The following is a 23,229-nucleotide window of genomic DNA, read 5'->3' as shown; positions in this document are numbered from 1 at the left end:
TACACCAACAAATGTGCACAGTGACCAGCCATGACAGTTATAGTGAAATAAAAAAACACAGTATAAATCTATACATTTATAATCAGTTTATTCAATTATTAAGCAGTTTTGGACTTGGCAACATTCAGTCCGATAAAAAAGTTTTCCTGTGTTATAATAAAGCCCTACTTTCAGGCTACCAATGTTTTGTTTGTTCACAGTCCAGGAGATATTGCAATTATGTCAAAATGATAATAAAAAAAACCAACATCCTTATTGTTAAAACCATATACTTCCCTTGAAGAAATTTAAGAACCAAACCCTGGACACACACACAAACAAAACAAAGACTGCAGCGGTTTCAATTGACCACAGTGAGGAAAAGTCAGATCTTGTTGCAGTGAGGCAGAGGTGTCAGACAGAAGTGCCCTCTGCAGGTGCTGAGGCCTTGTTATCATCCGGCTTCATAGCGGGGAAGAGCAGCACCTCCTGGTGGACAAAATTAGTAAGTATGATGCTGAGAGAAATGCACAAGGGGAATTTAGAATGTTACACCATTATAATATATTGATCATTTGTCTATGAAAGCAAAACTTTAATAATATTTACCCTCATCTGTTTAAATTAGGTCAGAGTTTTTGTGTTTATCATGTGAACTACAACCACAAATTGGTCAATTTGTTCTACAAGGGTTAAAAATGAAAACATACGTATCCAACTTGTTCAACCCTTGAACCTGTTTATATTCTATTCAAAAAATCCACAAAATTGAACAGCCCGCTTTACAAAGAATATTGTATTTTCTATATTATATTTTTGATTATAATATACAGCTGGATCATTATTCACATATTTGAATACATTGTTTCTCTTTTTTTTGTTCAATCACAGGTAAATGTACATTACAGAGTACTGACTGTAATGAGTGTGTGGGTTAGGTTTAGGGTCATCTCTGCACTTATGACCATGATTGATTTACCTTGATATTGTTTGAGTCAGTGAGGAACATGGTAAGACGATCTATTCCCATGCCCCACCCAGCTGTGGGAGGCAGACCATATTCCAGTGCAGTGCAGAAGTTGTCATCTATAAACATGGCTTCATCATCACCCTCAGCTTTAGCCTGTTACAAAAAAGCTGTTAACAGTAAAGTCTAACATGATATAAGGCATTATTACATAGTAGGTATATCAATAACATACCTGGGCTTGCTGCTCGAACAGCTCTCTCTGTCTAATAGGGTCATTCAACTCAGTGTACGCGTTGCAGATTTCTTTCTTCATCACAAAGAGCTCAAAACGCTCTGTTAAGCCCTTTTGTGACCTATGCCTATGAGCAAGCATCAGGTCAGTCAGAATTTCTAATAATATTATAAATAATTCAGTAAATATTTATGTACCATTTAGCAAGAGGGCTCATGATTTGAGGATGATCACAGATGAATGTTGGATTGATGCATGTGACTTCAAGGAAATCACCTACCAACTAGAAATTTTTTTTAAAATTTATATATATATATATTAGCAATTCAACTCAATTGCTGATCAAAAAGGCATGAATGAAAAAAGCACCTTGTCAAGGAGACGTGCTGTGGTTCGTGGTGGTGGACATTCGACCCCCTTTTGGGCACACAAGTCATCAAAAAATTTACGCGTCTCTAAAAATTCAAAAGGGACCAATTTAATTAATGTCACAAAAAAAAGGAATATTCAAACAGAATTGTAAATAGAGGATATAGAGGATTCAGCGTATTACGATACTTGCCGTCAGAGTTATAGGAGTCAGTAGGTGGGAATTTGACTCCCATAATCTTCTCAAGATCATGTGTCATGCTTACTCTTCTGAATGGTGGGGTGAAGTCAATCTCAAAGGCCTGACCCTCTGGTCCATCAGGGTGATAGGTGACTTTGTATCCACCAGTGATGTGCTTCACCATTCCTGAAAGAAAGAAAATGTGTAAGAGCAAAACATGTCTTGCTCCAGAAGAGCAACTCTCAGTCAAAATAAGTCTGTGTTCTGTCTGCATCTATTTATAGAGTTTTATTGTCTGACAATCAGGAAGTGGATGTTAGCATGCTAGTTGCCCCATACTTGCCTCTGGGAATTGTGAAAAGCACTTATAAACTCATTGCAGTGAATAATTACGATGTTTGAAGTGTATAAAGTGAGTGAATAATAACTTGGACCACGCAAACCTTTTAAAATGGACTAGTTCAGTTTTTCACATTTTTAAAGACAGTAAAAATCAGGTACAGTGCATTTAATAAAATAGCAAATACAAATTTCAAGAGCAATGTGTGTTTGTTTGTTTTTTTACCTGAGAGGAGTTTCTCTGTGATTTCCATAAGATCGTGGTAATCTGCATAAGCCATGTAGAACTCACAGGTGGTGAATTCTGGGTTATGGGTAAGGTCAATGCCTTCATTTCTAAACTGACGCCCAATTTCATAAACTCTGTCCATCCCTCCAACTACAAGCATCTGTGAAAATACAGATTTATAGTTTCCACCCTATATTAAAATGTCTTTCACATTTGGAAATAGAGAGTAATCAAATATGAGTCACCTTATGGTACAACTCGGGTGCGATTCTCATGTACAGATTCATATCCAGCTCATTATGGTAAGTAACAAATGGACGGGCGACTGCTCCACCAGGAATAAGATTCATCATTGGGGTCTCAATCTTGAGGGTAAAAACAAAACAGATATATGCAGCTTGTGCTCACAATATGACAGATATTAGTGAAACATCATTCCATATTCTGTCATTTTTACCTCTAAAAATCCCATCTGGTCCAGAAAGTTGCGCAGGTAAGTAATGATCTTGGCACGGGTTAAAAACTTCTGCCTTACATAGTCATTCAGGATCAGATCCAAATAGCGCTGACGGAATCGCGTTTCCTAAAAGAAATTGCCAGTTCTAATTGCCAGACAAGAAAACGAGTATTAAATTGGGCTTAAATTATTCAGCAATACCTTGTCTTTGAGGCCGAAGTGAAGGTGAGGCAACATGTGTAAGCATGGTGACAATAGAGTCATTTCAGTGGGAATAATGCTCAACTCCCCCTTTTTGGTTTTCCCTGGATTCCCACGAACACCAATGATGTCCCCACGCCGGAGCTTGTTGTTAATAGCAACAAAGTCCTCTTCAGACTTATAGTTTCTGGTAGCAAAACAAACAAAAATGTATTTAAAAATAACAGAACAAAAGAGAAACAAAAACTATGGGTATAGTTTTAGTTTCAATTTTAGTCACTGGTCAAGTCATAATGAAACTGATACAAGTTCCACTTAACTGCAGCAGTCTATCTAACAAAGCATACACCCAGCGCATATAGTTGAGCACTGGTAGTTCATAGCCATCATGTCAAAATATATTACAACCCAATTACAGTTTATACCTTGAGTTTGCCATAACTTGCAGCTTCACCCCTTCACCTCGTAGATCATAGAAAAGCAGTTTAGCACCTGATGCTCTCTTGGCATGTACTCGGCCTGACAATAAAAAGAGAAAGTGAGATAAAAATATTTTCTATAAAAATGTAAATAATACTAAGTCCAAATGGTGCGTACCAGATACATTTAGGACAACATCGGATAGCTGGTCCCCTGGTTGTAGATGGTTATATTTCTCTATGAACTCCGTCAGAGACAAGTCTACATGATACTTGTGGGGGTATGGGTCCTCTTCAGTGCCCTTCAGTGCCTGGATTGCTTGGGAGCGAATCTTGAAGTATTGCTATATAAAAACACCAAAAATACATTTAATTTGACATTGGCCAGGTTAAACTTAAGCAACTTGGTCATACCAGTGCACTCTATGATGAATAAAAATGAAAGTAATCCTTACATTTGGGTCAAGGGTTTCTTCATCCAATAAATCATGGGCATCATTGTTAGTTTCCTTCTTTTGTTCCACATGTTCCTTGATTTTAGCCTCTTTCTCAGCAGCCTTTTTCTCAGCTTTCATTCGCCTCTTCAACTCACTGGCCAGAAAAGAGCAACAACAGTTATAACATATATATATATATAAACACAATACATTTCAGAATGGGAAGCTGTGAAAAATCAAGTGCACTTCAAGCATACAATGGAGATGTTATAGCACTAGTGACAAAAGGTTGGTAGTATTTCTCATTATGACAGAACAGCCACCAACCTTTTGTCACCTTTCCATCGATTCCCACAGATTTGAGCAGGCCCTGCAGTGGCACATGGGGGTGCATATTTTAACCATTGCCCATTGACCCCAAAGGCTTGGCACAGCTGCTGTCTGGCTACTCTGACCACACACAGCATGCTGGCTACCACACTCAGCAGACAAACCTGGAGAAATAGATAAACGCTCACTGTATAAGACTCAAGCAACAATGGACGGTCTGCTGGTACAACAACAAACAACGTGCCTGCAAAAACGTGAACGGATGGTAAATGTATAGGCTATAATAAGACCCTAAAGTACATTTTTTAGATTAACTGCCAACATCGGCTAACGAGAAAGCAGTAAAATCAACTCGAACAACTGAAAAGCAACTGAACTGTAACTGACACATTTCAAATCATACACAAGCTATGTAAATATAGCTAGTATCATAGACGTTAACGATGTCTATGGCCAGTACAGCATTTAATTCATGCATGTAACGATGGATTAGCTAACATTTATAGAAGAGAAACGCAAACGTGGAAAGGGTATTGCTTCAAGTGGGTTTTGGATATTGTAGTTTCGACACGTTACAGAATAAATGAAGAATATCCGAAGCAAGTCCCAAACAAAACTACATCTCCCATGATCACAACCACAAAGACTTCTGGGAAATGTAACCCATACGGAGCCCGCGACTAGTTGCGGTACTTCAACATGATGTAACATTTAGTAATATTCTGTATGGGATAATGCTATTTACATCACATAAAAACAACAGCTCCTGTAGCTTGCAAGATTGTTGTTGTGAGTGTATTTGAGATAAAATACTGAACTCACTTCTTGCTGAGTTTTTCCCCGTCCGCCGCTGTCACTTCTGCCATGATGTAGCCGCTCAGTGCCGCTGCGCTCTGAATGCTCGGCGGAAGTACACATGCGTCTAACACAAGGCCATGGCTGAGTCCTATTTCTGAGGACCTACTTCCTCAAGCCTAACTCCTCGATTCCTCAACTATGAATGCCGCCCACTAAGAAGAGGGAGCCATAGAGGAGCGAGGACGGCGAGTTTCAATTGGCTTTATCTCGTCTGTGGGCGGGACTCACAACGGATCAATGGATCTATTAAAATAAGAGTCTTGTTTAGGAGGGGAGTGAACTGAAATGCGACGCACTCAGGGCCAACGTGTTCGAGCAACGTAGAAGAGTGAAAAAGTTTGAATAAATCATTTAAAAATCATAGACTGTATAATAGAATATGTACAGTCTATGTTTCAAATAATATCAACTAATATAACACCACACCAGTCTGGTTGTGTGTAATTGCAATATAAGGTAAAATGGAATGACAAAACAATACTTTTATGATGTAGTAGGCTAATGTTTAATAGAGCAACTAAAACACACTTACAACATAAAAACATTAAGTGTCATTAATGTCATTAAGTGTCATTAAGAGCTGTAATCCTCTAATGAAAACGGCGCAGTAATGTAAGGCTTGCAAAGTTCTGCTAACCAATTCTTTCTTAATGTACTGTAAGGCTTTGTCAAAGCATGCATCTGATTAAGGTACATTATGCTGTTGTCATTGTGTGAAAAGAGTAAAAAAAAAAAAAAAAAATCCTATCACATAGTAATCACCAAGATACTGTAAATCAAATTTATGTAAAGGTATATAATTTTTGTTTATAATAATTACCACTTTGGTCAAAGAAATAGCAAATATCATTCAGCAACATAATAACAATTACATATAATATTCATGGAATTAAAATACTGTAGGCCTGTCATATTTCCTTTAAGACATATTGAAGATAATTATAGCCAATTAAAGATTTTATAAATTAATTCATTATAATAAAATTATTAATGGAAACGTTTTGCACAAATAAATTAGACTTCAACAAAAAACACAAAAACAATATAAAGTAAAAAGGTTTAGATCAAAAATGTACAATAACATTTTAAAACACTGGACACATTCAATCCATCATTGGTAAATTCCCAATAAGCCCTTTTCTAAGGCTTCCTTTAAGAATAAGGTACCTTAAAGTTGTCTCTGAGAAACTGTGACAAAGACCAAAAAAGCCAGTTCTAATTTTCTGTATTTCACTGTGTAACATGTTATAAGCAAATACTTCTAAGTGTTATTATGAGACCAGCCCTTAGTCCCTGCAATCGTGTCCAGTCAAACAGCACTCGATTAAACAGGATGTAAAGGCAAAGGGTGGAAAATGGAAAATTGTTATATAAGCCATAAAACTGGCAAACCATCAGCAATGTGCTGATTTTAAAACCATGTGTTATTTAGTCATTTGTTAGTCACAAACTGCTGACAATCAGATGTAATATCAAACAATTCACATATAATTACATTAACAGAGCCAACATTCATTTACTATCTCCACTAAACGTGGTGAATATGCTATCAACTAAACACTTATGCCACTTTAGTATAGATGTGGTGGATGTTGCTTGACAACATAAAAGTGAAAATATTTCCTCTACGTTTTACAATAATGGTGTTAATGCAAAAATATTATATATGCGGAGTGTTATGGTGCTATGATTTCCACATTAACTAAGCTGTTGCGCATTACCTGTAAAATATAGTCTGCCATGCTCCTCTTGTTTTTATGTGATCATATTTTGGGGCTTATCAATGGAAAGACAATGAAATCCCCTTTGTGCTGTAGCAGATAGTTGTCACATAACTTAAAGTGCTGGTGACTAAATTAAAACTTCAGTGTGAATAGTGTCTTCTTTGAAACAGATTGAGCCCAAATCTAGTAACTTGTTTGTGATATTACAAAGTGCCATATGAAGACAAAAAGAAGTAAATGTTCATTCAATGACAAAAATACTGAGTTTTGTTATGCATTCACCCCACATTTCTAGTTTGCACAGAATAAAGGGAAACTGGGGAGCACACGTGAACATGACTAATAAGGAAAAACAGATTATCCTGTCACAAAGTTACATTGTATTAAGGATATTGAGAATACAGGGGCTCCAATTCAGTCAAACATTTTTAGAGAAACCTTACTCCTTGCTGTGCTTCAAATTCTTCTCATAAGAGTCTTCCCAGGTTTAATAGGACTAATTAATAACAAAATCCGTATTTGTCATTTTGGGAACAAAATGCTACTGATGTAGCAGTTAGAATGAACGTGTTAAGCTGTTTGCAGAATCCTGTAAGCTAACCAGCAGCTCGTCCATCTTCTCCATGTTCTGAGAGGCAGTCATTCTGTTCTGGACAGAGGCGCTCTGGCTCAACAGGGACTGGATCCGAGCCTCACTCTCCCTCTGGTTTTGACCAGACTGGCTTATGGCAATGATCTGATCTGACACAGTGTTTCCAGCTGGATTTATTAGTTGACCACATTCTGTAGAACCGATAAAAAGAAAAAAACAAATATGTGACAAATTCTTCAAATGGAATTGTGCCAAATAGTTCTCAGTTTCTTACCATTCTGAATCCCAAACATGAAGAGTCCAGGCTGTTGTGTCTGGTTTGGCTGATTGATGTTGCCGCTGACTGCAGTTTGGAATAATGCTCCTGGTTGTTGAACAGGAGAATTGGTGGTTGTCTGAAGGGTTGCTACACTATTTTGTGCTGTGAACAGCGATGACTGTGCAATCTCCAGATCCTGCTGTAGAGATGTCATGTTTGATGGAGGCATGAAAAGGCCCACAGACGACTCTTGTCGAGTGCCTGCTGTGTTGCCCAGCTGCATCGGCTGCTGCTCCTGAAAGATAATCTGCTGCCGTGGGTCAGAGGGGTTCCCTAAAGCCATGGGCTCAGAACGGTCTGTCTGTGTCACATTAATCTGGGTCTGACCACTGAACAGCAAGCTGGATGCCTGGTCCTGGGTAGACATGGGGTTGTTGCAAAATAAAAGGCCTGGCTGCTGTGGCTGTTGCTGTGGGTTTGCTGTCAGTGGATTTGCAGAGGGGTGCGCTGGGATATTCTGAAACAGGGTAGCTTGCTGTGCTGATTGTGAGTGTGGCTGTGATGGTGGAGGAGGCTGCTGCTCCATGGGACTTCTCTGTTGAATGGGTGAGAGCTGTGTCTGAGCCTGATATACTGGTGGTTCAGGGTTTGGGGTTTGAAGAGTATTGAGGAAGGCCATCTGCTGCTGCTGCTGAGGGCTGTTAGCTGTGAGTTGAGAGGAAAGGGAGGTCTGTGGGAGGAAGAGGGTTGAGGTGGAGGGCTGTTGCTCTGGAGACTGCAGGACCGACATGGAGTTTTGGAAGAGTGTTGCCTGGACCTGCTCTTGAGAGGACTTTTGAAACAGTGTCCCCTGTGGTGTAGAAGTTTCAGTCAATGCAGATGAACTATGAAACATGGGTGGTGAAGGATGGGAGGAAGACTGCTGCAGAAAGTTTGTCTGAATAGGCAGAAGCTCATTGCTTTGGAACATGGGCACCTGCTGCTGTGGCCCCTGTTGAAAAAGAGAGGGCTGGTTTGGAGCAACTTGTGGGGAGCCTTGCTGCTCATTTTTCCCCTGCCCCGCATCCTGAAACACACACTGCATCTGGATCTGGGACTGAAACAGCTGCTGCTGGATACTATCTAAAACCTGCTGCTGTTGTAGTTGCTGAATTTGTTGATTTTGGAGTTGTTGCTGGTGTTGTATATGCTGCTGTTTAGACAGTGAGTTGTCGGGTTGCGATATCCTGCAATAACCTTTGGCTTTAAGCTGTCTTACAGCCTCTTCTAACTGGGCCACTTCATCTGAAGGGAAGACAGCCATTTGTGGTGGCTGAGGGGTGGCATCCCCACAGAGCCTACCCACTCCTGCGGGGCCACTGCTAGACTGGTCTTGCCTTACACTCTCCCTAGGCTTCAGGAGGAACTGCTGTTGAACCAGAGAGTCTCCAGAAGGCACAGAAAAGCTGGGTGGGGCGATATCCTGTTTTTGAATGGTGCTTAATTGCTCAGTGTTGGTGAAAGTCTGGCCTTGATCCGGGTCCCCTGTTGTCTGCTGAAGACTACTGGAGTAGGGTCTGTTCTTATTTAGAGCACCAGAAGTGATATTTGCATTTGGTTGTGAACAAAGACCATTCTGCTGACAAAGGAAAAATAAAGGTAAACCAAACAAAAAATGTAAATAAAATATAAACAAAATTGTACAGTTATACATAAAAGTTACCTTGAACATTCCAGCATTTTGCAAGTTACTGGTAACCTCCATTGGAGTAACCTCTTCAGTCTTTACCAAAGGTAACATAGACGCTACTAAGGCAGGTTCTAAAACAGCAAAGATGTATTGGTATTTCTATAGCACATCCACATAAAAGCAAAAACAAAGACAAATTACAAACCATTTTGATTATCAAAAGAGCATTCCTTGGTTGGAGAAACCGTCTCCTTTTTAACAGAAACATCTGTTTTCCCTGTAACAACATTTACAAGTGTTTAATCTTCTTTGGCCTGCAGATGGAGCCATTGACCAAATTAACTGGTTGTTTGAAAACAAACCTGAATCGGGAGTGTATGTGAATGGCTGGATATCATTAGATCTCCCAGCATTGGTCACCACATAAATACCCACACAAACTGTACAGGTGATCGACTGGGTCTGGTATGGAGGGACCTTTACTACCAAGTGGTTCTAAAACAACAAAGGGAATAAATCAATATTCTATTTAAAAACAGAGATACTTATAGAATATTAAATGTCTGTAAAGTATTACAGTACAAAGTATGTATAGTCATATTCATCCTCTTCACAAACATTGAAGAGGATTAACATAAAGCTGTAAATACTCTTGTAATTTGCTTGACAAAGGTTTGAGTTAATTAGTGCTTCAGAACATTGTTGAAATATTCAGCAGTTTATTAGCAGTGGCCATTCTCAATAATGTCCTAATAGTAAAATTGATCGTAGAATTGTGGTTCAAAGACTGTTACACATTACAAAGTACCTGATGAAACAGTTCCATGTCAATTTCAGCTTCTGCCTTCCATGAAGTTTCATCTAAATTTTAATATAGTATATTTAGAACAATAAACAACTGTACTATTCTAAAATTAAAAACATGTATTTAAAATATGTATACCTTACCAGAAACATTCTCATGAAATATGACTTTAGTGTCTTTTAGAAAGTTCTTTCCAATAATGAAGATCTCTTCTCCACCTTGTACAGAACAACTGTGCAAAGATTTTTTGAGGATTTCAGGAAGTCCAGCAGGCTGAGCTATAAAAAAATAAATAAATAATGCATCATGAATTTTGCAGACAGTCAAAGACGCTTTACAATTTCAGGCATTATTCAGCAACCTCTACCGATGCCCATCTGCACCAAAAGAGGACTTTAACATGATTCAACAGGTCAAGTTTAAGTCATCGCTGTTAAGTCAGAGTGAAGCTCAGCTCAGGTCTAAAAGTGCAGTCCAGTTTGAAGCATTAGCGCAGTATTTTAAACCTAAATGAACTGACATTCACTTACTACACAGTATAGGTGATGACGGAGTCTGAAGTGTCAGCATTGATCCATCAGGACGAGGGATGTTGACACGAAACACCAGTCGAGCACGGGTGCTCTTTTTTTTAGACCCTGCCACACCAATACGAGCTTCCACATCAGCATTACGCAGCTTAAGAATTCCAACACAGTCCACACTGTAAAAGAAATATGTTTTTAATGTTGTAACGTATGATGAAGTAGTCAAACACATTGTTAGTTGAGCTTACGCCAACGTCATGCTGGTACTAGGATCTAGAGGTACTTCAATGACAGTTGTGCCCCCAATGTCCACTTCGGTGCAAGCAGTGGTATTGCGTCCAGTTACACGACATGCCTGATAAAATCCATGAGGCTTCACTCGTCCTGAATCATTAGCCACAAAAACTTGTAGAACCACAGGGTCGGTCACTCCTTCCAGCTGTATCCGGCAAAACACAGACACAACATTCTATCAAAACTGAAACTCGTGCTCAAAATACATCATAAAATACAAGATATATCTTCCATCCATTTTCTTCAGGCTCTGTCCGACGTGGAGGGGCAGCAGCTTTACTCCGAGATCCTCCCGTGTGACCGAGCTCCTCACCCTATGTCTAAGGGAGCACCAAGCCACCCTGCAAAGGAAACGTTTTGGCCGCTTGTATCTGCGATTTTTTCCTTTCGGTCATTACCTGTTCAGGAACGTAGATTGACCGGTAAGTCGAGAGCTTTCCATTTCGTCTCAGCTCCTTCTTTACCACAATAGTCCGATACTGCGACCACATCACCCCAGATGCTGCACCGTTCCGCCTGTCAATCTCAGACTCCACCCTTCTTTCACTCGTGAACAAGACCCCAAGATACTTAAATTTCTTCACTTGAGGCAAGGACTCACCACCCACCCGGAGAGGGCAAGTCACCTTTTTCGGGTCGAGAACCATGGCCTTGGATTTGGAGGAGCTGATTCTCATCCCAGTCGCTTCACACTCAGCTGCAAACTGCCCCAGTGCCTGCTCCAGGTCCAGGCTTGATGAAGCCATCAGGACAACAACATCTGCAAATAGCAAAGATGAGATCCTGTGGTTTCTGAACCGGACCCCCTCCAGCCCCTGGCTGCACCTAGAATTTTGTCCATAAATACAATGAACAGAACCAGTGACAAAGGGCAGCTCTGGCGGAGTCCAACATGAACTAGGGACAAGTCCAACTTACTGCCAGCAATGCTGCACCTGCTCCGCTTATACAGGCACCGGACAGTGCTTAGCAAAGGGTCCTGGACCTCATACTCCTGGAGCACCCCCCAAAAGACACCACGAGGGACATGGTCGAATGCCTTCTCCAGATCCCCAAAGCACATCTGGACTGGTTGGGCAAACTCCCATGGGCAAACCCTCGGGGACCTGATGGAGAGCCTAGAACTGGTCCAGTGTCCCGCGACTGGGATGAAAACCACCCTGCTCCTCCTGAATCCGAGGTTCAACTATCGGTAAGATTCTTCACTCCAGTACCTCTCCAGTAGACTTTACCGGGAAGACTGAGGAGAATGATTCCCCTGTAGTTGGAACACACCCTCCGGTCCCCCTTCTTAAACAGAGGGACCACCACCTTGGTCTGCCAGTGTAGCAGTACTATCCCCGGCCACCACGTGATGTTGCCAAGACAGCCCCACAACATTTAGAGACTGAAGATACTTTTGAGGGATCTCATGGAGCCTTGCCAAGGAGTTTGCCAACCACCTCAGTGACTTCAGCCAGGGTGATGGATGAGTCCGCCTCCGGGTCCCCAGTCTCTGCTTCCTCTTCGGAGGATGTGACGGTGGGATTGAGGAGATCCTCAAAGTATTCCTTCCACAGTGCAACAACATCCCAGTCGAGGTCGGCAGCTCTCCACCCGCACTGTAAACTGTGTTGGTGACGCACTGCTTCTCCCTCCTGAAGTGTCGGATGGTTTGCCAGAATCTCTTTGAAGCTGACCACTCCTCCTCCATGGCCTCCTATAGTTTTCATATGGTCTCCAAAAAGATTTACTCTAAAGATAATCAAGTCTTATTTTTGTGACACTTCATGCCAGTGTCTTTGACTATGTGAGCATTAAATGTTGTTTTTTTTTTTTTTTTGTCTTTGAGATAGTACCCAGTCTGTGTATATTAAGTTAAAAACCTGCCTGTAATGTATTTAATTCATTGTTAATTGTTGAACCATCACCTTTACAGTGGGGAAGCCCTGTTGAGTCCGGTCTTTCACTGAGCCTCTGCTGCCTTCAGTCAGGTAGCGAGCCCGATGCTGGGTCTCTGGCTGGACGAGGATCTTCAGCTCCTTCCCTTCACTCTTTGCTGGGTACTGCAGTGAAAGAGTTCCTCCTTTTGGATTAGATGTTTGAGTGCCATCTTCAGAACTACAACAAATACAGCATTTGGTATAATTATAAAATACATAAACTATCAACGTTATCATATCAGCAATGACTTGTTGTTGAGTTGTGCAATGTGGACTAAGGAGGTGAGGCTCATCATGCCCCTTCCACTTTGCTTTGATCTAACCACTCAGTCATATTATGGTGGGAAATTTAGAGTTAGCAAATTGCTGATATTTCACTTGAGCAATCCTAAATAACAATGTTTTTTAATAACAGCAATGTAAGCAACTAAACTAGGTAAGAGTCAAGTAGATTACATCTAAGTTATGAGGATGATGAAGTATGTGTCTTGCAAAAATGTTCTTTTTGTTACACTATTTCATGAAATTATTAAATCAAAACAGGATGGAACCAACCTTCCTTTTGGTCCAGATTTGTCAGAACCAAGTTGCGAGAGGACAAAGTGTGGACCTTTAGCACTGTCTGCATCAAACACGTCCCGATTAGAGCCCTGTTTAGACTTAGGACCGGGCCTTTGACGGGGGGTACGTTTGCGAGACTTTCGAGGCACTTCTGTGTTATCATTGTAGGAGGCTGTACTCATCATGCTGAAGTTTGAAAGAGAATCCTCCATCCAGATGCTGTTGCTCTGCTCTGAATCTCCAAATGTTTCATCTTGACATGACATGCGACTATTATCTAACAGATCTTGAGGAGGTGGAGAGATGTTGAGCACCGTTCTGCGTTTTGTGGGGCTTATCTGGTGCATGTCCTGGGATGTAACTCCTACGTCACTGCCTGCCCTGCAGTTAGCGCCACTGCTGATGTTAACATTGATGCTCTCAAGCCCGATTCCTTCAGTAAGAGGCCTTCCACTCCTGTCTTCCTCTGGCTCAACATTGCTGTTGTATGCTGCTGCCTGGTCACTACCTGGATGCATGGATAACCTGCTCGATGTGGTGAGGCCACTGCAGTTGCCTTCGGTGGTCATGGAGGACATAATATCTACAGTGCAAAACAATATAACATTAATAAAGGCTTCTCAATTATGATTGGCTAGCAGTCCCATTTAATTGGTATATATAGATAGGGCTTTGTTTTTTCCAATACATAATTCAATGTGATATTTAAAAAGTACAAACAAGAATCCTAATACTTTGTGACATAATAGGGAGACAATTTTCATAATCGATGTCATTATGATTCTATGTGTTGTCAATTTCTGACATTATATTTCTGATATATATCAATATTGCAAAGCATGCCAAATTTATTTTTCTTGTTTTGCTTTTGGACAAAGTTCAGGTGCTGGGACTGAACGTAGCCACAGAGACAAAATAAACAAGCTTCTGACCTATGAAGCAGAGAACTGCAGACCATTTTAAATGCAGACACTCCCTGCTTCAGAGGGAACTTCCTGGAATAAAAATAAGACAGCGAATGAGCAATAAGAGCTGAACAGCATCAAATATTCAGATTCAAAAAGGGCAAGTTTGTGGGAAGAAAAAAAAGCTCCAGTATGCTCATAATTCAAAAAAGTGTTTCAGGGGAATCAGGGGGTCAGGAGGAAAAATTACACTGTGAAAAACAACTACATAGATTTAGCCTGCAATAACAGGTGCTTTGCTCGTTAGCAGTTAAAGCTAAGTTCTGAATTGCTCTTTCTCCCAGAAAAGAAACACCATACATCTTCATGACTTTGTGGCTCAAAACAAAGCTTTGGGTATAGATGTGCTGCAAATGAAAACTTTCACATGTTAAAGCATGTTCAAGCAACACCGTCATGTGAGGATCACAGACGGGATGCCTGCCTGGCTGTGAGCAGCAGGTGTATGCCTGCAGGTGCAGATTGCTGCATAAGCTGCCCACGTTGGGGAAGTGGGTTGGACTTTGCCTACACAGGATGCACAGAGAACAAAGAGGATTGTACCTGTCGGTAGGGCTTCAGAAGGAGGTGAACTTGCCACTCCACCACTCTTTTGACTCATAACTTTGAGCTTCTGTTGACTGGGGCTTTGCAACTGCCACTGTCCAGGAAGAGGACCACACAACACCTCTGTGGAAAGTGAAAGCAGGAGAGGTTAACAATAGTATATCAACATAAAGCATGATGAGGTTATAAAGTTTCTGTATGCTATGGACGTTCTGTATTCTGTATCCATAGGCCATCCTATTACAGAGTGCCAGTAGGCGTAAGATCAAAAGCATGACAACACTTTTACTAGAAGCTTGATTCATCATCCAAATATTATCATACGAACTTCAAGAGGACATTACAGTCGCATGACTCTCCTCTGCCAACTGCCAGGTTTAATTACTTGCAGCTGAGCTGGGTCTGGTGTGTATATCAGATACTTAACCCTCCCATTGTCACCACTCATTGTGTACAAAGGACAAACCTGGGATGTACTGACTCCAGCCATGCCCCTTCATTCCTAAAGCCCTCCTTTCTATTGCAGTGAGATGTTAAAAAGTGGGGAATGTTGGTTCCCAAAACAGGAGCTTAAGTCCAAACTCAGTAAGAACTCACATACAGGGCGCCAGTGTGTTGTTGGTTATTTGCTAAATTCTCCAAACAAAATCAGTTACACATAAGCCCGCACACACACCCTGCATCTCTGCAAAAAACACTCTCTGCCTGTGTGTCCATACGTAAAACACTTAAATCCACAGTCGCACACAGCTAACAGAAGGACAGCACATGCAGAAACATGTGCTCTGAGTGAGTGAGCTGCCTTTCCAGTAAACAGATGCCAACCACACACAAAATATAGACTTGGTGATCCCACAGTGGTCTTAGTGACTGGTCAGTTCAGTCTATTCGCACACAAGACATTACAAATAAATTAAAAAAATATACAACTCTTCATTTGCTTAGAAGGAAACATTGTATTTTTCACACATGAAAAGTTTTAAGAGCTGCCCAGCTTTGTTTGCAGAGAAGTGAACTAGTCTGACTCACATACCATGTGATGTTTTCATTTCAATTTAAGACTGCAGCCTTGTTGACCAGACCACTGACCACTGTGGAAAAAACATTTTCTGTTTGTCTGCAATATTTATATAGCTCAAACTGTCAAATACAAACCTGAATAATTATGAACAACTATCTTTGTCTGACACATCGAAATGTTTTCTTAGGCTTTTGTGTTTGTTACACATAAATAAGCACACAAGCTAAAATGTAATAACATTTATTCAGGATATATTTATGCCTGGATACATTTATAAGGCAGTATGTTTGTATGGCAAGATGTACAGGCAAAAGGTGAAAAAAGGCACTCACCATCTGAATGGCAGGACTTTCACTCCCATTCATTTGCCTCACATTCTTGCTGCCTGCTCTTACTAGCCTTGGCACCTGGGGCGTGGCGCTGCTTTGGCTGGGTGACTGATTTAACTCCCCCTTTCCCCCCTGTTCTCCCCTTTCTCCACTCCACCTATTGCGTCTCTCTGGGATTGCTTTGTTTACTGTGTGCGCAGACCCTTCTCAACCTGCTCAACAGGTTAGTGCCTTTGTCATGTGCAATCACAATCTAAAGATTGTAATCTTTACAAATCATTTAATTTACTAAAAAAAGCAATAGAAGAAAAGAGTGAGCTGGTTTGCATTTAATTAGCTCACCATGTTTGTTTGTTGTTTTTTTAAAGAAAGTAAGGTAGAAAAACAGTGAAGGTGCTGGCCCTTGCCACAATCCATGTACAACAACCCTGTAATGTTTACAGCCAAGCTTACATGAAAGCTGCCAAAGACTCCATAGTAACATAGATCAGGGGACCAGTCTTCAGAGCAGTGCTTCCCGTGTGAGATCATTTGCAAAATGCACAAATAAATCTTTTGTGAGAAAAAACATGTGGCACGTGACTCAAGAAAACATAAAATGACAACACAAATCTATTTCATGGCTGGTCTAGATAAAGATAAAATCTGGTGAATATTTTTGAGGGTATCTGCCATTAGCCTAAATGCTCCAACACAGGCCAATATTTAGGGTCGCCACCTGACTTAAGGACATACATGAAGTGTGCAGACACCAGAAGATGGCAGTACACAAAATGAGACTACACTGTGTTGCCAAAAACTATATGAAAACACATAGTAAAATGAAGATTTAGGTTATGATGCAATGACTACTACTGTACAGGAGTCTATCGGTTTTTGTCAGTGACTTTAAACTACAAAGGAAACAAACAGTGCACACTGTCAGACAACATTATGCAATGAGGAAGTTCTATGTAATCTTGCTACCAATGTGAACAGGAATACATATGGTGTTCCTGTTGCCATATACTGTGAAGGCCTTAAGGTAATTGGCGCCTAAAAAGCCTCTATTGATATAAATACCCTTAAAGCATGGTTAGGCTTGATATCAAACACACAGTAAAGCAGGCTCAGTGTGCATACAGCTCTTTGAGTTGAGCCAATCCTGAAGTAACCAGGCGCAACCTCCAGGCATCAGTTTACACGACTCGCTTTCAACAAACACCCACCACAAGCCTGACTTCAAAACAGCCCAAGAGTTTCTACTACCAGTGCCAACACAGGAAGCTCCTGGATCTACAGTCCATAAACTGTAAACTGACTTAAGAAATGTTTAGATGGCAACATGCCAGCAATGATGAACACAAATGTATATGCTTTAGTCTAGCCAGAAGTAATCATTTATAAGTAATTATAATTACAATATATTAATGTATGACTTCAATACCATTGAATTATCAATCAAATGATATAATTATATATACACACGAGAGAGAGAGAGAGAGAGAGAGATTCAGAGATTCAGACTTGTGACTTCTCAATAGAGAGCAGTTGAGGATGAAAAGTAAAACATTTAAGTTCTACAGTATTTGTTTTTTTTTAAAGCTCTGTGTGAGAAATGTATCAGTTCTTAATAAGCTAACTAAATAGCTTATATAAATCAAGGAAGTTCTGAAAAAAAAAATCTTTCGACATGTTTCAGGCAGGTCCGGACTTGCATGAAAAGCGGGAAGACGCTCTGTCATAATAGTCAATGCAATTTTATTTAAAAGTCAAAAGTAAGAATGGCATTCACAAATTTACTCACATCTAATCTAAATGACCACTATACAGTTCCATTTGCAAAGTTAATGTTAAATGCTTCAAACATTAAAAACAGTAAGCTATTGTTCAAAGTGCAATAATGAATACATCTAGTTGGAACATGGCACTAAGTAAATAAGTCAGATTGATTTTAGTTAATTGCCACCAATTTTGATTATGAAGCTCTTTCTATCATATCTGTGTAATTCTTTGTCCTCCATGTATGATCCATAGCAAAAGAAAAAACTAAGTTTTACCCAGTTGACAGAACTGAATTCTATCTTTCTGCCATAGTAAAAGACAGAAAGAAAGAGAAGGAATCTAAACCACAACCTTCCAACAATTTAAATACACGACTGTCTTTATTTACAAATACACAGCTAACCCTAAATAAGTCAGTCCAATATTATTTATATCACTGATACAAATCTATCGTTAAAATTACTACTTTTCCTCAATTACAACTATTAAGGCTGTGAATTACAGTAAGTACAGTGTGTATTAGTGGTTCATGGGTAGAATACTAAAGTAATTCACTGAAATTTCTTATTTCTCATTTATTTTAGAGAAATTTCAAAGGAAAGGGAATACAAATCTACATATCCTAAGAAAAGCAGATGATCTAAAGTTCTTGTATCTTTCTGTATTTTTGCCAGTTATACCAATTGTCATATAGCCAATATGGTCAACAAACAAACAGAAGAAGCACGGAAATGAAACACTTAAATGCTTAAAGTGAATTGGGAAGAAGTGGGACTTATTTTAACCCACCTGAGTAGAGTGAACCCCAGTGCACTCTACTGCTACACCTACGCATCTGATGTGAAATAAAATTGCTCATGAGGCTTTAAAACCTGTAATAGACTTGGCTAAGGTTTTAGTAAATGATGTTATATAATATGTGTATTTAAGCTATCAAACAAACACTCCACCGACTTAATGCTTTTCTTTGAGGCAAAACGTGTTGTGAAGACCCATTATAAACACAGGGTGATTGTTTATGTGTATCATTTGGCAATTCTCCTGTAAATAAGCACAGAGATGAAGTGTGCCCAATGCTTAGCACACTTGTTTGAGAGCATATTCAATTTGTGTATGCTACAAATAACGCTCAGCTCTCTTCACTATATAGAACAAAGACAGGATGCTCGAGAAAATGCCAAGTGTAAAGCTGCTACTCTCTTGAATCCTGCCTGTCTACCAAGGAAGCATGACTCAGAAAAACAAATGAAAACACAGCACATGTAGAGCAAGTTGAACTGTCTGTTGTCCATTGAGTTTAATGCATTTCCTAAATTCATGAAATATTAGAACCAAATGGTATAGAAAGTATATTGAAAACACTCAAAGAGGTCAGTATGCAATGATTGAATACACTAACATTGTGAAGAGTACATATGATTTAATAATGAAATGCCTTGCACTTATAAACATTTGGAATTTATCCAACTGTGTCAGAAGACAGCATACAAAGTTACAAGGGCTCAATGGCACCGTTTCAACAAAAACTGAATATGATATGCTTCTCACCAAGAGGACCGTAATAAGTTTGGGTTGAGTTACAACTACTTTACAGCAACTACTTTCTGCTGTTTCACTATTCAACCAAGATATAATATAGGACTACTGCAAAATAAACATTTGCTTTGATTTACTAATCACAAACGTTCTATTTAAGCTTTGATGGAGCTAGAAGATTGTCTATCATTAGGTCAACATTTTCAAGTAGTTGCACTAAACTTTACACTGCAGTTGTATTGAAATTGTTTCTATAGATCAATTATAAAAACTAAAAACCAGACTAAACAAAGACACAAGGGCTAAACCAGGGCAAAATACTAGCTTATATATTTTTGACTACAGACTGTAGTCTATTAGAGCATGGAAGCAAGGAAAGCATTGGCTGTTTTAAGGTACATTGTTTGCAAAAGTAGTTTGCAACTAATGCTTAAATATGATTCTGCTTCTCAGAACCCAATACAAATCAACCACACTCCAAATAAAACAGCCTTGCTCCTTACCAGAGGTCATATACTCTGCAACATGACTGTACCCTTTTGCTAAAAACTAGCAAACATTTATTAGACATTATTTCACAGTCAGTGAGAATTCCAATGGCTAATGGTGGTGTTTTGATTCTGCATACTGCACACGTTCTCCGGCAATCACTGTTCTGTGGCCCTCGCCATGACATCACCACAGCAACGGGTAAATAAATGCTCAACTACTGTGAGTAAAATGCAGGGACTTGCTTTATTTAAAACATAGAAATAACAAATATTTGAGGCATTTACAAACAGTGATCAGGCTTTTCACATTTACAGGTAAGACATTTCAGTTTGTAGTTGTGGTATAAGCTCATTACACAACTTGGAGCCGTGTGTTATGTAGTTTAATGTATTCTGCGTCATGCGTTTAAAACTACATAACACACGGCTCCTCATTGTTTAATGCTTACATAATGCGCAACTTTGCTTTGCAGTATAAAAGTATCCAAGTGCGTAGCCTGCTAACCCACAATAATCCAAAGAGACAAAGGTCAGTCCCACCCCACAAGGACACATGGTTCACTCCACCATAGTTGTGCTAAAACTAACTTTGAACAGCACTGATGTGGGTAACTTATTGTAAAGTGAAGAGTACCTGAAATGATGAGGCGATGATAGAAAAGGACATCTGAATATAATAGGTTAAAAAGCTTTGAAACTGATGAGTCGCAATCACACCACAGGTGTGCAATAAATACCTAAGAAGGCACTCTTCTGACCTAGACCTGATTAGGCTTTTTATTAGGGTAAGGAGTTAATAATAAATGAGATTTAGGGAAAGAAAAGAGGAAGGAGATATCACTGAAATACTTTATACTTTACTATTTGTGTACTGTTTATACTCTGAAATTAGCATTGAAATTGATAAGGACAAGGTACAATAAATAGATAGATTTGGGGTTTGTGGAAAGAAAAAATGCATTTCTCACTAAAGTTTGAATATGAAAACGAATACAACAAATAGCACAATAGTAATGGCTAGCATGAGATGCTGAAAAATGATTTATTTATCAAACAAAAGGGCCTCTAAAGTGCACAAAGTTCAGTCAGGTATGTCACAACTGACTTTAGTTTAAGTTTTGATGGGACTCAAAGTGCTGGCTATAATGTTTACTGCCTCAGGTTAAAAGCTCAGAGACTATGTTACCAACACCATAGTACATGGCACATTTGATCCTAATGGTATGTTTGTTAAAGAAACATATTTTTGTGTGCTGTGAACTGTACATAGCGTATACTTGTGCTTTCTTGTGATCTCCTGACTCTCTTTTATCATATAATAGGAACATGCTTTCAATGCAATCAAGTGTTTTATACGCATGCTGCCAAGTTTACTTAACACAGACAAGTCAATATTAATAAAGTGCTATTTAAGCTCAGGTTTAAACATAGAGAGCAGCCACAGGGTTAATCAGTGACCAGACTGTGGAGGGGCAAAATAGAGGGAGACAAATAAGCAGAGAAGTGCACTTTCACACACAGACAAACTGTTAACCCACTTTTATTTTCTACATCTTATAGAAACTAACCTTTTCAAATGATCTTCAGTTATAGTCGTAGTTACAGTTATATTTATAGTGATACTGACTGTATATAACAACAGCAGTCCACTGGCTGATGATGCTATTTAATGCAGAGTGAAAACTTGTGAAAAAGGGATGTCTTCCAGGCCTCAAACAAAGACGCGTGGTCTGATTCAGGTTTAAATATTAAACATTTACTTTGTTGTTTTTTCATATTTGTTTCATTGTTTAAGCCAAATAAAATCCAATGGAACGTTCTACACAAGTGTTTTATTGCTTAAAAAAAAAAAAAAAAAAAAAAAAAAACCTTGAAAATACCTTGTTTAGGCACACCATTCACGTGTAGGCCTATCCTGGAAGAAAAAAATAAATAAAAAATCGCCTACATAAAAATAAGTGGACTCAGTAGCGCCGCCTACAGGGCGCGTCCGCACGTCAGGGGGCGGAGGTGGTATGTGTGGTTCCATGAAGAGAACATAAAGGATAAAGGACAAGATAAGAGGACTGTGCTATGCGCTTCATGTTGGCAATGGCTCACATAGAAAAAAAAACAACAAAACTAAACTGGTCGGACCGGTGTGCGCCAAGAGGGCCACGGCACAATGGACAGGGGCTCGGGCGCCTGCAGTGTTCTCAACGAAAGTTGGGTTAAAAAAGTGACTATGCAGCGCACAATAATGGTTATACAACAGGCTGTAATAATCTAAATGAACACATAGGCTGGACGTATCGCTAAATGGACTAATCCTTCAAGTTGGATACATGTTGTAGGCTTCTTTGGCATTTTATAGAAGTAAGTAGCGTGTATCGATCTATCGCCACAAAAAAAAGTCATGAATGAAATGTCCTACCTGTAGAGCAGGACGAAGGCGTGGGAGAGTACAGGTCGAGTTCCCCGCTGAAGAGCGACGTAAAGTCAGAGGGCATCGCAATCCCTCCCCGTCAGGAAACCGGACACCGACCGACAAACACCGCGCGATGAGCTGATCCAAACCGTGTTTTCAGTCTGCTGTCCGAGTTCAAAAAGGTAAACTTGTGCTCTGAAACCACGGGTCAAACGTAAGCCATGCAGCTGTGAGTGTGTCGGTGTATCCGCTGTGACTTCCACTCGGTCCGCCTTCCCCGCGTGTTTGTTGTCATTTACGGGAGTCACGCCCCTCAGTGACGAAATCCAAAAAAGAGCTCACGTGTTAAGATGTTTTGGACAGAAGTATTTCTTCATAATTGGGAAAAATGATCCTTAATCAAATCGAGTATTCAGCCTCTGCTCAGCATATTTATTTAATACAACTTCTGTACGGCGCAACAGCGGCCGTACAGTGAGAGCGCCACATGGAGAGGAGCGCGTAACAGACATCACATCCTGTCTACAAAATAAAACTATTATTTCTACACAGGGAGTAAGAGCGCTGCTTTTATGAACAATGCTTAACATCACGTTTAGTCTAATGACGTTTGTGTTCAGGCCATGGATGAATGATCAAAGTTCTCATTGGGTCTACTATCACGGTTCTCTTTATAGGCCCCAGTGTATAACCGATACACTTAAAATATCTTTGTGCAGTAGTCCTGGAGGGTAAAACACACACAAACACACAAACACACACACACACACGCAGGACATTGAGCTCCCCCGTCTCTTAAACTCTATTCGTAAGCAT

At 39.9% G+C, this 23,229-nt stretch overlaps 2 protein-coding genes across 4 annotated transcripts; both read right to left on the bottom strand.

The window, feature by feature from the left end:
• Positions 1–71: 71 nt before the first annotated feature.
• On the bottom strand, positions 72–5,171 carry kars1 (lysyl-tRNA synthetase 1). 2 transcript variants are annotated; one of them, XM_033982918.2, is made up of 15 exons: positions 4,966–5,086; positions 4,141–4,307; positions 3,832–3,967; positions 3,555–3,720; positions 3,383–3,476; positions 2,958–3,144; positions 2,757–2,882; positions 2,545–2,664; positions 2,297–2,459; positions 1,744–1,917; positions 1,551–1,636; positions 1,379–1,464; positions 1,182–1,308; positions 959–1,102; positions 72–468 (listed from the first exon to the last, which is right to left on the bottom strand). In XM_033982918.2, the coding sequence occupies exons 1-15, from the start codon at positions 5,059–5,061 to the stop codon at positions 394–396; spliced, it is 1,947 nt and encodes a 648-aa protein (XP_033838809.1). In that variant the 5' UTR covers positions 5,062–5,086; the 3' UTR covers positions 72–393. The 2 variants fall into 2 exon arrangements, with proteins under 2 accessions (XP_033838809.1, XP_033838818.1); XM_033982927.2 differs by lacking the exon at positions 4,141–4,307 and having other exon boundaries at positions 4,966–5,171.
• Positions 5,172–5,486: 315 nt separating this feature from the next.
• nfat5b (nuclear factor of activated T cells 5b) lies at positions 5,487–22,686 on the bottom strand. 2 transcript variants are annotated; one of them, XM_033984071.2, is made up of 13 exons: positions 22,420–22,686; positions 14,863–14,988; positions 13,349–13,937; positions 12,782–12,971; positions 10,826–11,016; positions 10,581–10,753; positions 10,194–10,328; positions 10,054–10,106; positions 9,608–9,740; positions 9,451–9,522; positions 9,279–9,376; positions 7,592–9,194; positions 5,487–7,508 (listed from the first exon to the last, which is right to left on the bottom strand). In XM_033984071.2, exons 1-13 carry the CDS (start codon positions 22,493–22,495, stop codon positions 7,282–7,284), a joined length of 3,666 nt encoding a protein of 1,221 aa, XP_033839962.1. In that variant the 5' UTR covers positions 22,496–22,686; the 3' UTR covers positions 5,487–7,281. The 2 variants fall into 2 exon arrangements, with proteins under 2 accessions (XP_033839962.1, XP_033839968.1); XM_033984077.2 differs by having other exon boundaries at positions 7,592–9,191; positions 22,420–22,680.
• Positions 22,687–23,229: the final 543 nt, after the last annotated feature.

This window comes from Periophthalmus magnuspinnatus, chromosome 3 (genome assembly GCF_009829125.3).
Source record: "Periophthalmus magnuspinnatus isolate fPerMag1 chromosome 3, fPerMag1.2.pri, whole genome shotgun sequence".
Taxonomy (NCBI): domain Eukaryota; kingdom Metazoa; phylum Chordata; class Actinopteri; order Gobiiformes; family Gobiidae; genus Periophthalmus; species Periophthalmus magnuspinnatus.
This window is presented reverse-complemented; position numbering and strand designations above follow the sequence as displayed.

What these genes read in the sequence shown, in the direction of transcription:
- nfat5b (XM_033984071.2), bottom strand. Translation starts at nt 22,495, where the DNA reads ATGCCCTCTGACTTTACGTCGCTCTTCAGCGGGGAACTCGACCTGTAC. An exon ending in AGGGCTTCCCCACTGTAAAG is followed by an intron (nt 11,017 to 12,781) that starts GTGATGGTTCAA and finishes TGCCGGATACAG; the next exon opens with CTGGAAGGAGTGACCGACCC. An exon ending in AGTACCAGCATGACGTTGGC is followed by an intron (nt 10,754 to 10,825) that starts GTAAGCTCAACT and finishes TTTCTTTTACAG; the next exon opens with TGTGGACTGTGTTGGAATTC.
- kars1 (XM_033982918.2), bottom strand. Translation starts at nt 5,061, where the DNA reads ATGTGTACTTCCGCCGAGCATTCAGAGCGCAGCGGCACTGAGCGGCTA. An exon ending in GGGGAAAAACTCAGCAAGAA is followed by an intron (nt 4,308 to 4,965) that starts GTGAGTTCAGTA and finishes CTATTTCTCCAG; the next exon opens with GTTTGTCTGCTGAGTGTGGT. An exon ending in ACTTCGGCCTCAAAGACAAG is followed by an intron (nt 2,883 to 2,957) that starts GTATTGCTGAAT and finishes AATTTCTTTTAG; the next exon opens with GAAACGCGATTCCGTCAGCG.